The sequence below is a fragment of the Colletes gigas genome, unplaced genomic scaffold, assembly GCF_013123115.1.
Source record: "Colletes gigas isolate AHSC1104 unplaced genomic scaffold, ASM1312311v1 Colletes_gigas_Sc00005, whole genome shotgun sequence".
In the NCBI taxonomy this organism is placed as follows: domain Eukaryota; kingdom Metazoa; phylum Arthropoda; class Insecta; order Hymenoptera; family Colletidae; genus Colletes; species Colletes gigas.
This window is the reverse complement of record NW_025106634.1, coordinates 3,550,597-3,566,531: the sequence shown is the minus strand read 5'-3', so window position 1 is coordinate 3,566,531 and position 15,935 is coordinate 3,550,597. Positions and strand designations below refer to the sequence as shown.

At 45.2% G+C, this 15,935-nt stretch overlaps 1 protein-coding gene across 1 annotated transcript; it reads right to left on the bottom strand.

Annotated features, from left to right (window-relative positions):
- Positions 1-12,048: 12,048 nt before the first annotated feature.
- Positions 12,049-15,458, bottom strand: LOC122395186. Its single transcript, XM_043392573.1, has 3 exons — positions 15,151-15,458; positions 13,947-14,063; positions 12,049-12,567 (listed from the first exon to the last, which is right to left on the bottom strand). Exons 1-3 carry the CDS (start codon positions 15,212-15,214, stop codon positions 12,443-12,445), a joined length of 306 nt encoding a protein of 101 aa, XP_043248508.1. The 5' UTR covers positions 15,215-15,458; the 3' UTR covers positions 12,049-12,442.
- Between the last annotated feature and the right edge of the window lie 477 nt (positions 15,459-15,935).

Here is a 15,935-nt window from a genome sequence, read left to right as displayed (position 1 = left end):
AAGACTCTCCCTCCTCCCCTTTGCCCTCTGGTTTGGCCCTACGTGTCTTTGAAACGGGTCGTGTCGTGCCCAAGGCGAGAGCCTCGGTTGCCCGACTCTCTCTCTTTCCGTACGGACGGTTCCTCTTCGATCCTTTACTCTCGTTCCTTTCTTTCCGTCCTTTTATGGATAGAGAGCTTTTATTGTACGAATCGTGGTGGAAGTCGTTCGCGGGTCGGAGCAATTAAATCGAAGACGCGTGTCTCTAGGCGCGCACGTGCGCCTCGATTCTCACTTGCCAACCTTTCTTTTTACCCCCTTGAAACGTCTATTTTTATTCTAATTTTCTAATTTTTAAAATTAATATGTTTCAAGGGATGTTCCCCGAAACGGTTTAAAGTTCTCTTAATTAGTCTTTGGGTGTTCGATTTAAGCGAATTTCAGGATTAATTAGCATTCATGGAACGCGTAGAAATCTTACACATTTCAAAATACAATAAAATAAAATGTTACATCGTGGTGTCTATGATCCCAGTCGTCGAATGAAAAAATCTTTAATCGACTATCACTGAAAGGAAAAAGATTGCACGTGCTACCCATCATTTCAGAGGGCTAAAAGAGTGCCAATCGAACACGTTTCGTGTTTGTAAGTAATAATATTCATTAGCTGGCAGGATACAGTTCTCGTGTTTATTAAAATATGTGAGACTCGCTGCGTCGATAGTTTGGGAAAGGTTGCAATATACTGAGGCAGCGACTGGTGGGCGTGTTGTCAAACGGATTGAGATACACCGCCATAAACCGTCACACTTCGACGGAGCTCGGTGAAACTAATATTCTTTATTCGACACTTATCGATCTCTGGTCGTAACGAGCCACGTCCTACGCGGCACAATAATTTCTTTCGAACTGTCGCGGTATTTCTCCTTCAAACTGTCACGGAGCAATCCCCGCCGCTTTCCGGAACCTCGATGCCAATGGACGAGAAAAGTTTGATCGGAATGTACTCTTTTCTCTTTTTTATGTACAAACAGATTCGATTCTATGTGATAAATTTAAACTTTTACCCCGTGGTGAAATATTCAAGGTACGATGTTAAAATCTTTCGTTTCGGATCAAATTAACAACATTAACAACACATGTTCTGAAGGTAGTAAAAAAATCGTAATCGATGCTCGGCCGTCGCCGGGATTCTCGATTAGCTGACGTAGTCTGGCGGTTGTGTACATTACCAATTTACCTCCAGCGGCTAATTGCAAGCTTGATTGCGAGTGTCATAACGTATCCTTTCCGGCTGCCGTGCAACCGCGATCATTACGTACACGAAGCCTCGGACGGAGCTGCTTGAACCTCTGATCCCCGAGTGGTCAAAGGTCTCCAGCGATGTCTGGAAAACGGAATTGTCGTAGGAAAAATCTCGAAAGGTCAAAGAGGGAACGGGGGTCTGACCGTGTTGCCCGCTCTCGCAAGAATACGGTGGAAGAAACACACGAACAAGTTGGTTTCGCGGGGTTAGTTCGACTTCGTTTGAATTCTGTGGCGAGGACACGAGAAACAAGGAAGAATAGAAAGCCTCTAAACCGTAATAGACACCAAGATTCTTATTAACCTCCTATTTAGGAATTCTGAGGTATCGTGACAAAAAATTGTGCATTTTGGATTCCCCTAAACCTACCAGCAACGTATACAAATTTTTCTTTGGCAGTGAGTTTTGAAATTGATGGATGTAGATGGTTATAATTCGCCTATATCGAACAACGCATGTACGATTCTAATTTCGACGAGAAAAAGGGTGAAAAGATAACGTCCAGAGGTTAGGAGTGGACCACAGGGTCTCGGTTGTTGCAGGATGCAACCCTTCCTCTTCTTGTCTCCTGTTCTCGTACGTAATGCAGCTTGCTGCACATGCACCGCGCGCATGTATGCCACCGTGGTCGTCGAAGGGAAAGGTAGGAAGGTAGTTCGAACGGTCTTTCTCTTCTCTGGTTACGTGACCTCTTGTGGGTGTATGTTTAACCTTTTCGATGGCAGTCGGCAAAGAGAGGAGTATGGCCGGCGGCCTCCTTGTCCCTCCGCCTCGCCGCCACCCCTAATCCCCCCCCCCCCCTTCTCTCCACCTTGCCGCGATCCCCGACGATCACCCACGCAAGCGAATGTAAATTACCGGAGGCTGTGAATCATTTTGAGAAGATTCCAGACAGCCCCCGGGCTCCTTCTCCTCTCTTCGTCCGGCGATGCCCCTTTTTCGCTCTTTGCTTCCCTGCTTTCCTTCTTTCTTCGCCGTGGTCGGTCCTCGTTCCGCCCGTGCGGGGCCTCGAAGACGAGGTACGGGCCCCGCACGGCTTACGTAAGTCGAGGAACGCTCCCTGAGAAAGGCAGGCGGCTCCCATAGATGGCCGTGGGACGTGCTCTGGGCCTTAACTCCCACCTAGCGCGACCGGGGCCCCGCCAATAACGTTTATTAAGCGCCCTCGGGGCCCGCGTACGCGATCACGAAACCCATCGCGGATATCGTTCGATGTCGCTTCGAAATACCTTCCTTTGGACATCCTTCGACGCCATGAGCCGAGGAATGGGATATTGGATTTATAATAATAGTAATAATATTTAGGTATTTGTTTCTCAGTCGTGTACAATTATTTATTCTATAATATTGTAACGTTCGAAGTTTGGCCCTTTTTAGAGTAGTTGATATCCACGTTGAGGCGTTCTAAAATGTGCATAGAGTAGGTTTGTCAACTAGGGAGATTTTTCTTCAATCACCAAGCAAACATATATTTTTTTACATTCTTTGCTTATGTATTTTGTTGTGTTTCTTTTAGAGAAATTTAAATTTTTTGCTGGATGTTCCTTCAGAGGGAACAGTCTAGTGCAAATGGTTAAAATTCTTTACATCTTCATGATATAGGAATATCAAAATTGATTTCTTACCTATTATGCACAACTATTCGAATTCATGTTTTACATATTTATCAGTGACAAAGGATGATTGCCAATTGAACGTTGATGTCTCCTTTCTGAGTGAAATTGGGTTAAAGGTACGATTTTTAATGGTTTTAAATGGTTCACGAGTCTCCGTTTGGCTTTCTCGATTCCCGTAAATGAAGTCGTCTCAGCATCCGGAAAGAATGCTCGACCATCGAACGTAATCACGTGAACACGGATCAGCGGAATTTATACGCGAGATTCGAGGCACGCTATGCCTAGGGGACGATAATGACTCGCCAAGACGATCGTGATTATGCCATTACGCTGGAAGAAAATTCTTCCACCGCGTACAGGAACTCGTGACGCGCATATACGAATGCACAAACTTCGACAAATTAATCGTTCGCGAGATCGAAGACGCTTCTGATCAATTTTATTAATCACACTCGTTCACTAGTCCTCGTGTATCATAAAACAACCACCAGATAGCCAAGAAGAATTTCTTCATTTATTATATGGGTAAAAATTCACTACTGTATCAGAGAAAATAATAATTTTGGAGTCGATATAGAGACTTACAATTTAATTATAAATTACAATTAGTTCTTCTAGTCGGTTTGCAAGTAGAACAAAAATTATTCTCTTACCCAACCAAGTTTACTATCTTGAATTTAGCTCCGTTTTACATACCTGTACGCGACTGTGCTTTGTCTAGGAAGTTTCCAGCTTCCGTTCTGTGATGTCGATCTTTACATCGATCCCTCGCGTCGCGTGAAGAATCGTCACGATCGTCGAACGCGTCGAATCGATATAAAATTCGTATCGAGACCCGTTCGCAGATCGGCGAAAGGAACCGTATAATTATATTATTACGGGGACCATGGACGTATAATTTTCGTGTTTTCGATACTTTTTGTTCGCGCGTCGCATTAATAATTTACCGGCCATTATAGAGTGAATATAAATATAATCGTTCGCGCGGAACCGCGGCTGTATATTGTTATTCGCATGCGAGGACCGGGGCTAATGACCCCCATGAATTTCAATAACTCCCGTTTGATATCGGCCGCATATTAAGCGACAGGTTCGATCGAATTTCCAATAATTCGCGTCGTTGCTCGAAAACGAACGTCGCCCTGGTCTCCCCCCGTCGTTGCTCCCCTCGTTTTAAGGGTTAAAGTTCCACGGAGAAAGGCGAGAAGTTCGCTCGGGGTCAGTAAATACGAAAGTCAGACTAGCTGGTTCTATTTCAATTTCTAATTCTACGAAGATCGCTTTCGTCGATCGTTCGCCAGCAGATTAACCCTCGTTCCCGGATAATCGTGGCTCATTTCCCTCCGTCTCTCACAGATTAACAATAAATAATATAAAAAAAATCAAACTCAATCGCTAGATTTCATAATTTTTTAAACGAACCACCCCTGAGACATAAAGTGTTTTCTTTTTCGTTTTCAAAGAGGGGTTGAATTTCCCTATAAATCCTAAATTAACAATAAATAATATAAAAAAAATCGAACTCAATTACCAGATTCCATAATTTTTTAAACGAACCACCCCTGTGTATATAAAGTGTTTTTCGTTTTCGAAGAGGGATTGGATTTCGATCGATAGCGAAACGATAATGTATCGTCTGTGGCCCTGTTACGTTTCATAATAGCCGGGAAATCGATGACTGGAACTCCCATAGGAGGAAGCATTTGGGCGAAGGAACAGTTTATCCACGGGCGATGAAAATTACAGTGCATAAACACGCTCGGGTTTATTTTATCGTCACCGACGGCTATATTTCAATCCGTTCGGTAAGTTTAACGAGGGAGGCTTAACCGCAATTAATCTCGCGCACTCGTCTAATAATTCTCCCATAACCACTCCATTAACCCGCACCAGAGGGCCAAGCAGCGGCGCGCTTTTAAACTCGGCCGCCTTTTCGCGCGGACACTTTTCTGCGGCTTAAGCCCCGTTTTCACGCGACGAGAAATCACAATTTCACGACGACGAATAGACGGTTTCGAACATCTCATAGATCATAATTCTCTCTACTCTCGACTGGATTACGAAACTATCGATTTGTCCTTCGATCAAGAGCAGTTTGGAATTTTACCAGGTGGAAATCCGTACGCAATGGAAAACGTACCTTTACGCGCGAGCGTCGAAGTTACGAGCTAGTTCGCCGGTAATCAAATAAGCAGAAAAGTTTCGCTAGCCTATTACCCGTAGCGTCATGGCGCGTTACGATCTTTTAATCGGCTTTCTGGAACCGAACGAACGGTAATTCCCCGCCGGTAATTATTGCACCCCGTAAACCCGACTTCTTAATAACGCGTCGACGCGAGATTCTCGTTAATTTGATCGATAATCGCGATCCGATGATTACTATCGCGAGAGTCCTGCGAAGACTATCGCTGGTTATCGTTTCGTCCTGAGATCGTCGTTTCCCGATAACGTGATTGACGTTTACGATTACGACGCGCACAATGTCGATAGAGAAAGCGAGCCGCGATGGCGAAATAAAAGGGAAACAGGTTTGTTTTTACTGCACGATCGTAGAGCGCTTTGTTCCACGTTCGAACGCGGTTTGCAATTTTTTCGCGCGGAAGAACGCATCGCGATAATTTCACTCCGTTCAGACGAAGAGTTCACCGGGAAACGACCGACACGGAAAATTCGATAATTTCGTCGACGTTGTCCACGGCGTTACGTGCAACGCGAATCCTGAAAATATATTAAAATCGTCGAAATAGAATTTTTTTTTCGCAATTTCGATGCTCGTTGGACGTTGAATCTTGTTTTGTACCTATTCTGTAGGTATGTATTTCTCCATAATTGATTTAAGTTCTTTTTCTGGAAATGAAACTTTGTTTTCTGTACTCGCCACCAGAGGGCTACGCTCTTGTCTCTCTCGCAAGCGCTCGACCGATCTTTGTGTACAGTCAGTGCACAGTACATAACAGCAGTCCACAAAAGTATTCGTAGTGTAGATTTCGTCAAGAAATTTTACTTCGTATATGGCATACTTTCTACCAGTTTTAAAGTGATGTTTGATTCAATACTATCCCAAACTTCCACAAATTTTTCAATGAGGAAACGCTCCTCGAGTGACTATCCAGTGTCCCCGACGTCCAAGGCACATATTACCAAAAGAAAATTGTTAAAGTTGCGAGCAATGGGTCCAAGCGGACCCTGAGGGCCCAGGATGGCCCGAAGACCGTAGAAGAGGAGCGTTCCGTGGAAAGAAATGGGGACCAGTAAAGTCTGCTTATAGGCAGCCCGGAGTCCCGGGGGCGACTCGTGAAGATCGTGAAGATCGACGGAGACGGTGATACATGAAGAAGGCGCTGGCCCGTGTTGGCTCGCGGGGGCGTTCGAGCGGTACGGAGCGCTTGCACACGTCGCGAGAGGGAAAAGATAGCGGGAGGGAGATACGCGTTGGCGAACGTTGGGTAGAACGGAGACGAAACCGTAGGAATACGAATACGAGGCGGTGGGCTACGCGAATCCTCGCGGAGGGACGAGGAAAGGGACGCGTTCTGGAGCGCTCGAAGCGTCGCTGAGAAGAGCGGATAGTCTTTCGCCCTTCCCTCCCTCGTAGCTCGTCTCGCTTAATCTCCCGTCGTGACCATATCGTTCTCTCGTTCCAGCTTCGTTTGCCTCTCACTGCAATTAGGGAATTGCCCGGGGTATCTCGCATTCATCGCGATGCAACCACGCTGACATGAACCGCCGTGGTAAAAGTGTGCAATGGGTTATTTTCATACATTGTTCGCGAAACCGCGGCGTCGCTGAATTAGCTGGCTTGCTTTCTACGTGTCTGACGGCGAAGGAGGAGGGGGGGGGGTGGTGGAGTTTTACGCGCCCTTCCCCAGGTGTTCGAAAAGGTTTTGTCCGTCCCTTCGTGTTCCGTTTTTAACAGAAATCCGAATGGTCGGAAGAACGACACCGACGATGGACGTTTTACAATCGACGGTACGACATTTTTCGTTCCCCGGCTGGAAATTCCATCGTTAATTACGAAGCTAAATGCCCCGGCGCAAAAACGTGTTCGACGTACAGGTGATTGGCGTTCACAGCGTCGCGACTAGGCTCTCTAGGTGCTCGAATGATATATCGCGATCGATTAACCCTTTCACGAGCGATCCACGTTCTCCTTGACGACTACATAGTAACCGGCGGTTCTATACACCGTCGTCGGTAATTGCGAACGGATAAGAAATCGTAGATGAAAAAGTACGACGGCGCCCGTCTCGGTTTTTCTTCGTCGACGTTGGCCAATCAACGTCAGATGTCATCCGACGTGGCAATCCTGTCCATCGCGATAACGATGATCGACTGCTTTGTTGATCCGCACGAGGAACTTGGACTTTTGGACCACGGAGTTTTTTAATAATTAATAGAGACCTGAGTTAATTCAGAGCAGCCTTTTCCTGTATTTTTCGACGTAGCGTCAATTTACAAAATCTCAATTAGTACTAAACCAATGATCGATCGCACGATGACGTTCTCCGCTTATTCGTTATGTCAGATCCCATCAGAACGCGAAAGAATGATGGAGGCAAATCCTGTTGCGTTTCTTCGTAACCTCCTACCATTTCATAATTACGTTAAACGACACTCGGGACAGTGACAATAAAGTGAAAAATTTCTTTTCTTCCACCTATAATGTCAACGCGTCCCTCGAGTTTCGTGTCATTTTTACGACCCCTGAAAGACTCCAATGCTCCTGGGGGAGTGCTGCTGCCCACACTTGGAAACGCCGTAGACGAAGAGGCGTTCACGTTGCTATCGAAAACTCCTTACGGAGTCCTTAGATCGAATTGGTGTAACCTAACGTCGAACAAATTTTTATACAAAATTCTTAAAGGGTATTCAGGGCACTATGTCCATTCCCAGCATGAGAAAATCGTTTCTTCGAGTTCGAAGCGTTGATTTGCATCTTTCTAGACCCAAGTTTACTTTTCACCAGTAAAAATAATATTTCTTCCCATAATTTATTTTTGTTAAATTCACTAAGCGATAATGTTTGACTATGTAAAATCCACATCTGTAGTTCCTTAGGGGTTCGATCCCGTTAATAAATGAATATTATAGCTAGACGCTAGAACACAGAAAACTTTGATTTCTCGACAAAAGAATTGGCAAAGAACGGCTGTTTTTCGACGGTCCAAAGACCACTTAATTATCAGAATTCTTCACGAGACATCGTTGGTTCTCGGGAACAAAAGTTTGACCTCGTCATCGATTATTTTTATCGCCGCGAAACAAGCTTTCATCGACAGTTTTCGACCACCCTCCCCCCTTCTAACACCGTTATCTATTTTTCCGGTCGACGATGATCCGGCCCCCGCCCTCGTCGTACCGCGACGGTGACTTTTTCTTCGACACCCGAGGCGTCGGTGGTGAGACGCCCGCGAAAAATGGTCGCGCGCTCAGGTACTTCATTAATATTTCATTTCGTTGCTTATCGTTACCGCGGAGCCGCGCCGCGGCGCGGAGGCCAGCCCCAGGGCATCGTTACTCCCTCCAAGCAAGCATACAAGGCAGACGAAAAGGTAGAGAGCGAGAAAGGGCGAGGACCACGGGAAAGAAGGGACGACAAATATAGAGCGGCGCAACGAAGAGGAGGTACAAGCGAGCCCGTAGTGCACTTTATTACATCGAAAGACGGAGAAGAGCCAACCTTCGCTCGGAGAAACAACGACGAACTTTCCGCGCTCGTAATCGGAATCCTTGTTACGACCTCCTTGTAAAACGACCAACCCGGCGACCCTTATCCCGTCCTTACTCGAGGAAAGACAGGGTCCTGCTGTCACCCTTTCGGCGCAAATCGTTGGGGCGTTTCCTGCGTTCGCCACTAGAAGTCCTGTCAATCTCTCCAAAGTTATCGTCCCATTAATAAGCATTGTTTCCGCAAACAGGGAGGCTAAGTTTTCGATGTAACACTGTTCCAATATGATCAGAGAAATGCAGGAGCAGATAGCTATAGGGAAATATAGTTTATATTAAGAAACTATTCGAGTTTTGTGTAAAATAAGCTGGAGGAATTGGGATCCGATAAAAGTGCAGAAGTGAATTGAATTTTAGAAAAATTTTGTAGGAAGTTTGAAGGGAACGACGCCAGGCCTCGACGAAAGAATTTCAAACCGTCGAACGTGGAGGTGGACGCGTCACGACGCGTGGGTGTAATGATGTTGTGAACATTACGTTTATTTATGGGACAATAAATGCCGACAAGTATACCGACGTGTTGAGTAATAATTTACAAGAAAGTGCAATTAAATTGTATACGAACGAGACATATTATTTTCAACGTGGCTCGAACGAGAGCTGCTAAGAAATCCAGAGAGGTTGTTGCACAATGATCCGAAACAACTGGTCGCGAAAATATACGGTAACTTTTATATTTGGACGCAAGTAAAGAGCGCAAATGTTGACAAATGCCAAGAATATTGACTTCCAAATTGTTACAGAACTTTTTATTATTATCAAACCGCTCAATTTTCTTGCTTTTAGCAGCCAAAGTTTCGAACGGGGAACGTTGGGGGCAAGATAGAAAATCAATTAAACTTCTCTTTCGAAAATCCAATGGCTGAGTTTGTACAGCTGGTTCTAACAAGTTTCAAAATATTCTGGTAACAAAATACAGGCAAATCAAATGTAAAAGAAGTTTCTATTCCAAAATTTCCAATGGTATGCCTCGTTTTCATCAAATTTATCATTACCAGAAGAACGCACACTTGTCATGATAGAATACTCGTTTCGGTGATGCGTTAATCCCGCAGTTCCTCGAACGATTCCAAAGCTATCGTTTGGTTTACGTTCCGTTTCGTCGAGAAACAAACAGCAGTTTACTCCCGGGAGATCGGGGGAGACCGCGTCCAGGAGGAATGATAAAAGAAAAGGGTGCATCGGTGGGCGTCCGAAGAAAGGGCTGAATGTGTGATACGAGAGGGGACAGCGAGCAAGGGCCAAGGGGGTGGGGGGGGGAGGACGGGTAAAGGAGGACGAGAGGAGCCAGAAGAGAAGTACGGTCCGTCGTGAAGTCGCCCGGGGGCTCACGGAGCATATTGTCTCGCTGGATGCCCCCGGGGCACCGTGTGGATTCCCCCCCTCCTCCCGTGCCCTCGCCCGTCTCCGGAGCAGCGAGCTGGCGGCGGGCGGGCGAGCGGGGGCGGAGAGGACGCGCACGAAGCTCGCCGCTATCTCCTCTCGTTTCCGTGCCCGCAGCGGAACGACCGTTGCTCCGCCGCATATCGTGGTGGGGTACACCTCCGCGTCTGCCCCCGGGGGCAAGTTCCACACAACGACGGGGGCCGCGGGGACGAAAGGGGGCCACCTTCTTCTTCTACGCTGCATGATTCCGCGCCTCCGCCCCCGGGGCTAACCGAAACGGCTCTTACGTGTGTGTATATGTAAGTATACGTACCAGCGTACCTGGCATCTGCCCGCAGCGCCCCGGGCAACCTGTACCCCTCCTTCATCATCTTCTTCTTCTTCGTCTTCGCTATCTCGTATTCTTCTTCTTGATAATTCTGTTCTCTTTGCGTTACACGAGGATGCCTATCGGGCTGTCGCAGCCTCTAGCTGCGACCATCCGGCAGGGAGGCACGATGAAAGCCACGGGATCGCGATAAATCCCTCGATCGTTAAACGGCGACAAATTCTCGTTCTTTCGCGATCAACTCGCCAATTAAAATATTTTAATCGGTTTGGTACTTGGCTTCGGGAGTATCTTCGGAGATTTAATTTCAAATAACACGGAGAAGATTAGATTTGTTTTACGAATGCCTCGTGAATGTAAAAACGTGTCGATTTTAATATATAAGCCTTGATAACGAGTCAGACTTGTCATTGTACAGCAAGGGGTTATTCGATACTAAGTTTCAGGAACAAAATTATTAATTCTATAATCCATTATATTGCATTCATTAGTACTTTTAACGCGCCATCCAACCGTGGCGGAATTCCCCGGTTTCGAAAGAGCGGGAAGATTGTCTTTTCCGCAGGTATTTTGTTTCCGTCGATTTTTGGTCGTACGCGAACGTTTATTTTGTTACTTTTCGGACCGTTCCGTTGCCTCGTCCGTAGCGTTAGCGTGTCTCTATATTTAGTGTCACATGTTCGACGTGTATCGCCGCGGGCAAGGTATCTTTTTTTTGTCCCTCTTGGTTCTTTATTTCCTCCTCGGTCACGGTTTGACGTGGACGTAGATTCATTCCGGCATCAGCATTTAAAAGATGCGCGACGTTTTTTCGCGTGTTATCCGTTTGCACGCCAACAGTTTACAACATTAATTCACATCGATGAACGCGTCACTGTCCAGTTTCTTATCTCCCGTTCAGATGGCCGACGATAGGAGCCCCGTGGCGTTACATCCTCTTTTTCTGTTGGCCGCGCGATTCTGCTAGTGACCCCCGAGGGCCGACCAACACGGCCCTAAATCTCCTGTGCGTGCGTCCGAGCACTATGAAACGTCCAAGCCTGCATCGCCCCCGGCAACGCGTGCCCCCTTCCATCTAATTCTTATTTCTTCCTGCTTCTCTTTATTTTCTTGCGCGTCCTTCCTGTATTTTTCAGCTCGCCTCCGCCTCGCGGTACCGGCCTCTCCGGTTAGGTTGCCTCCACACCAATATTGTTCGTCACTGTTATTCGCCGGGATCAACGTTCAACAACATAATTCACACTCCTCGTAACCCAAATTATACACCGTCCTCTGACGAAACAAAATTAACAGCCACGTAACGAGGCTCTTTTAACATTATTTACGATATCTTTCGTAAACAATTGAACGACCCCGGCGAGCAGCATAAACAGACCTGATTTTTTATTATTACGTTTAAAGATTATTTCTGCGGTGTAATCGTTGTAAAATCATTTGCAAATTATTCCAATCGGGTGAGAAGGTCGAGTAATCAATCTCAACAGCTGAGCACACATATTTTATTAGAAATACATATTCACCTGGTGATCGTATATCTATTAAGAAGATTTATTTCTAATACAGTTGCAGCGCCTGTATCTCGAGGATTGGTAAAATCACTCAAATTTTTTATGTTTGGTGGAAAGGGGCTGAGGAAAAATTGTCCAATTTCAAGATACGATTTGTTTGTTTAGCCTTTATAAATCAAACTGCAATGGCGGCAAAAAACGGTGAAAGATTGAATTGAAATTATTATAAAATTATTTTCATCGTAACAGTACCGATGATTCGAAGTAATGACTTTTGCAGTATATTAAGGACTCGTAATTTTGGCTGAGGCCCTTTCTACCAATCATCGAGGATACAACGTTTACGTTCGCGCTATTTATCGTCGAAGAGTCCCACATTCGTGACGGGCCCCTCGTGCCACGGCAATTCACTCGCGGCGTATTCGATTTTTCACTCGCCCGCCGCGGCATGTACCGTTGTAATTGTAAAACCAATTAAAATCGCTTTTCCGCCATGCTACCGGCAGATGCAGCGTGACTCTGCAGCCGTCGCGCGAAGCTAATCGCATATATTAAAGTTACGATTTCACGGGGTACGGCTTCCCCCGTTTTCTTAAACTAACGTGCAGCAGATTTTGTCGGCGGGACAATCCACGACGATGTTCTGCAAGTTCTGGTGGCAGTAGTCCATGCATTCGCCCCCAAAATGGCGGCAGTGCGTCCTGTGCTCCGTTTTCACTGCGAACAAAAGTCGAGGATTTTAAGATATTTAAAAATTAAAAAGTCGTTCCTCGTGGACCACGCTAAGCCAAAATAATGCTTCGAAGCTTTTTTAAAAAATTTTTCCACCCCCCGAAACGGGCAGATTAAGTTCTTAAAGCGGGGCTATCGATTTCAGTGTTAATCTCTATGAAAAAAAAGGAGAGAAAATTTTTGTTATTTGGCCAGTTATCGAGCCGTGGAATTTCTGGTTGGACTGTCGAGTGGGACGCTGGCCAGGCGACATGTCTCGTGAAAGTGTGTACGATGACGCCATGAATTGACTCGTCAACCGTTCGTTCGAAATTCACGCCGCGCAAAAGTGAATCTCGAGAATGGCCGATTTGGCACAGTAGAAATTATGGCGTTGCGTGCGTACCCGGGTACCGGGGAGCGTGAAATTGCTATATCCAGTGGTAACGCACGGTTACGTTATCGTTACTGCCGCGTAATTACCATCGATCTCGTGTACTTTGCGTCGTGACACGAATAAACGAAAGCGTGACGTTTCGACGCGTAACGGACGATCAATGACGGACGGCCGCGTAAACGGCGAGGAAAAATAATAAAATTATACGCGAAACGAAATTATCGGCCATTCGAGCCCCCGAGCGGACCGTCCCGATGCTCGTGGTTCCCGCGAAAACGTGGAATTAAATTGTTGCTTGCCTCCTTCTGTTTTTCGAAAACACGGCGTTTTAAAATTTGTCTAATCAAGACGAACGAAAACCCCATTGTCTTATTAGACATTGTTAGACGTTAGGAAAAATTTCCAAATATCATTTCCACCCTCGAGGTTTCGTTTTCTAATGATCAGTATAGCCTGGAGATAGATCGACTGACAGTCCTTGATAACAAAAAAAAGCAGCCAATTTTTCTAATACACTTATGCGTTGATCTTTTGAATTACCATAACCAGTTGCTTCTGGTATCGTTTAACCTTTCATTCTTAGAATTAAAGAGCTCCTACAAAACGTGCAATGCCGCCTACTTTCTTAACGCTTTCCCCGAGCGTCTACCGTTGAAACAAAAAGTGTCAGGCTACTGCAACTTTCGTTTTTTTTTTCATTTTAATCCGTCATCCGACTAATTCCATTTTTATACGATCTCAACCACGTGCGAGTCCTGGTCCAGTAGATAAACAATGATAAACGCGAGCTTGAGATTTACAAAAATCAGCGATTATTTATCGAGCAACATCCTTGGGAATATACGCGAATTGCAATGATCACGGTTTCTCGGTCGTTGCAGCCGCAATATCGTTATTCTTGGACGCGTTATGACCAAGTTCAACTGCACTTTGATTCTGCGATGGCTGTTTCGTTTACGAGCTGCTCCAAAACGTTAAGCGTACATACCTACGCTGCAGCACGTGTCAGTCGTTTGTGGACACGTTCCACCGACCAGCAAGTCGTCGCACAATTTAGAATCGAGGCAATTCTCCAGGGGGCACACGCTGTTTCCAGCTGCATACTCTGAAACACATATTTTTAACGCGAATGATACTTCAAAGGTCTTCTTTGCAACCTTAAACAACAATTACATGATTTTTCAAACACCACATAGGCCCCTAAATTGTCTTTGTCATTTAATTAATTCGTTACTCCTTTACAGTTTGTTTATTACATTAAATTTCGTTTTCCTCTCTTTTTGACATCGAAACAATTATTGCTCGCGTAAGACTGCAAATTAAATTGTTATCGTTTAATCGTATAGATGAGTGTATTAATCAGATAATTTACCAGCCCTTTAAAAGCTTACGGTAATTTATATATCATTGGATTCGTAGTAAAACGGATTTATGGATCTTTAATTCCGTTGTTAAATCGTGCAGACGCGTATATTAATGTATTAATTTATCCTTTCCTTTCTGCGCCGGTTTTTATATCGAACGGGGTCACTCGACCGAGCGAAACGACGCGAACGTAAAAAGAAAGGGTTGAGAGGCGAGCTGGTTCGGGGCGCATGTTTCAATTTACCACGAACGCTCTTGTGTTGCGGTAAAGAAAGCCATTCGCTCTTCGAGCGATCAAAGAGTAACCCGTAGCTATTTTCGGTTCTCCATGCGACCTCGTCGTGAAATCCATAATCGAAGTTAAACACCGAACAACAAAGATCGGGGGAGCACAACGCGGGAAAGTAATCTGCCGGCGGAAAATCACGACGAAACATTTTTCGTCAAGATTCCAATAAGTCCACGGTTCGCCTCGATCCTTTAACCATTCGAGTATTATTAAATCAAACGGAAACGATCTTTTCTCAAAAATAAAATCAGTATCTCATACGTTTGCCTATAGAGAAACGAAATTGGAATCAGAAAGGGAAGATAATAAATTGAACTTGCATTGAGAACGCCTGTCCATCGTACACGACGCAAAAAATATAATAATAAATGAAACTAAAAGGGGAAGGTAAATTAATATGTTAATACGAGCCCCTGCACGAACAATGGAATCAAATTCTTCGTCGAAAAGCTGTTATTCGCGATACTGTTCGACTGTTTCGAGTAAAAGGCGAGACGTGGAGTTCTCAGAGCGAGATGTTAGATCGTTTGTTTCTTACCGGTGGAGAGCAGAAGGGTGGACACGAGGGCGAGGAGGACCATGGTCAGGCAGCACTTCTTCATGTTGTCGCTGACGTTCGAGGTGCGCGTGTCTCTTTAACAGTCGACGATTCAATGGTCTCACTTTCCCGGCTCTGGCATTATATAAACGTAAGCGACCAGCGTTACGCGACACGCACACTCGCGTGATACCAACACTGGCACACGCTCGTGGCCGTTTTGTCGTCGTGCATTTCATTATCTCGGGAACCAACGTACGGAACACATTGTTGGTTCTGTCTTCGAGCCGCTCGATCGATCCGTCCGGTGATTTCCTGAGCCAACGCGCGCTTTTGTGCTTCCCCTTTCGTGGCAATCGCCTACGCTGCTTATCAATCGTGTTTACGACTTTGCGTTATCATACTGTTTTCGTAATCTTTGGTTTAAAAAGTCGTTTGATTCCTGGAAACTTCGAACGAGTTGTTTTGCCAATTCGGACGACTAAGAGTTTTAAGTAAGCAGACTTAATATTCCGTTCGAAATAAATTAATTTAATGAAAAACCATACCTGTACAAATAAGCAATTTTTCGAGCGTTCAAATACTTCAACTAGAAGAAAAGAAATATATTAAAAATATAAAAGGTATTAAATTCGATATAAAAAATAATTAAATGAAAAAATCGAGGAAGAGGGAGTTTCTTTCGAATCCCTTGTCACGAACAGAAGCAATTTAGAAGGGAAAAAGGTTACAGGGTTTTTGAATCGTTTCTTAAAATTTTATTCCACCGCCGAGGGGTGAAATCG

Coding starts and splice junctions, on each gene's coding strand:
- LOC122395186 (XM_043392573.1), bottom strand. CDS start 15,214: ATGAAGAAGTGCTGCCTGACCATGGTCCTCCTCGCCCTCGTGTCCACC. Junction 14,064..15,150: donor CACCCTTCTGCTCTCCACCG/GTAAGAAACAAA, acceptor TATGTGTTTCAG/AGTATGCAGCTGGAAACAGC. Junction 12,568..13,946: donor TGACACGTGCTGCAGCGTAG/GTATGTACGCTT, acceptor TTTTGTTCGCAG/TGAAAACGGAGCACAGGACG.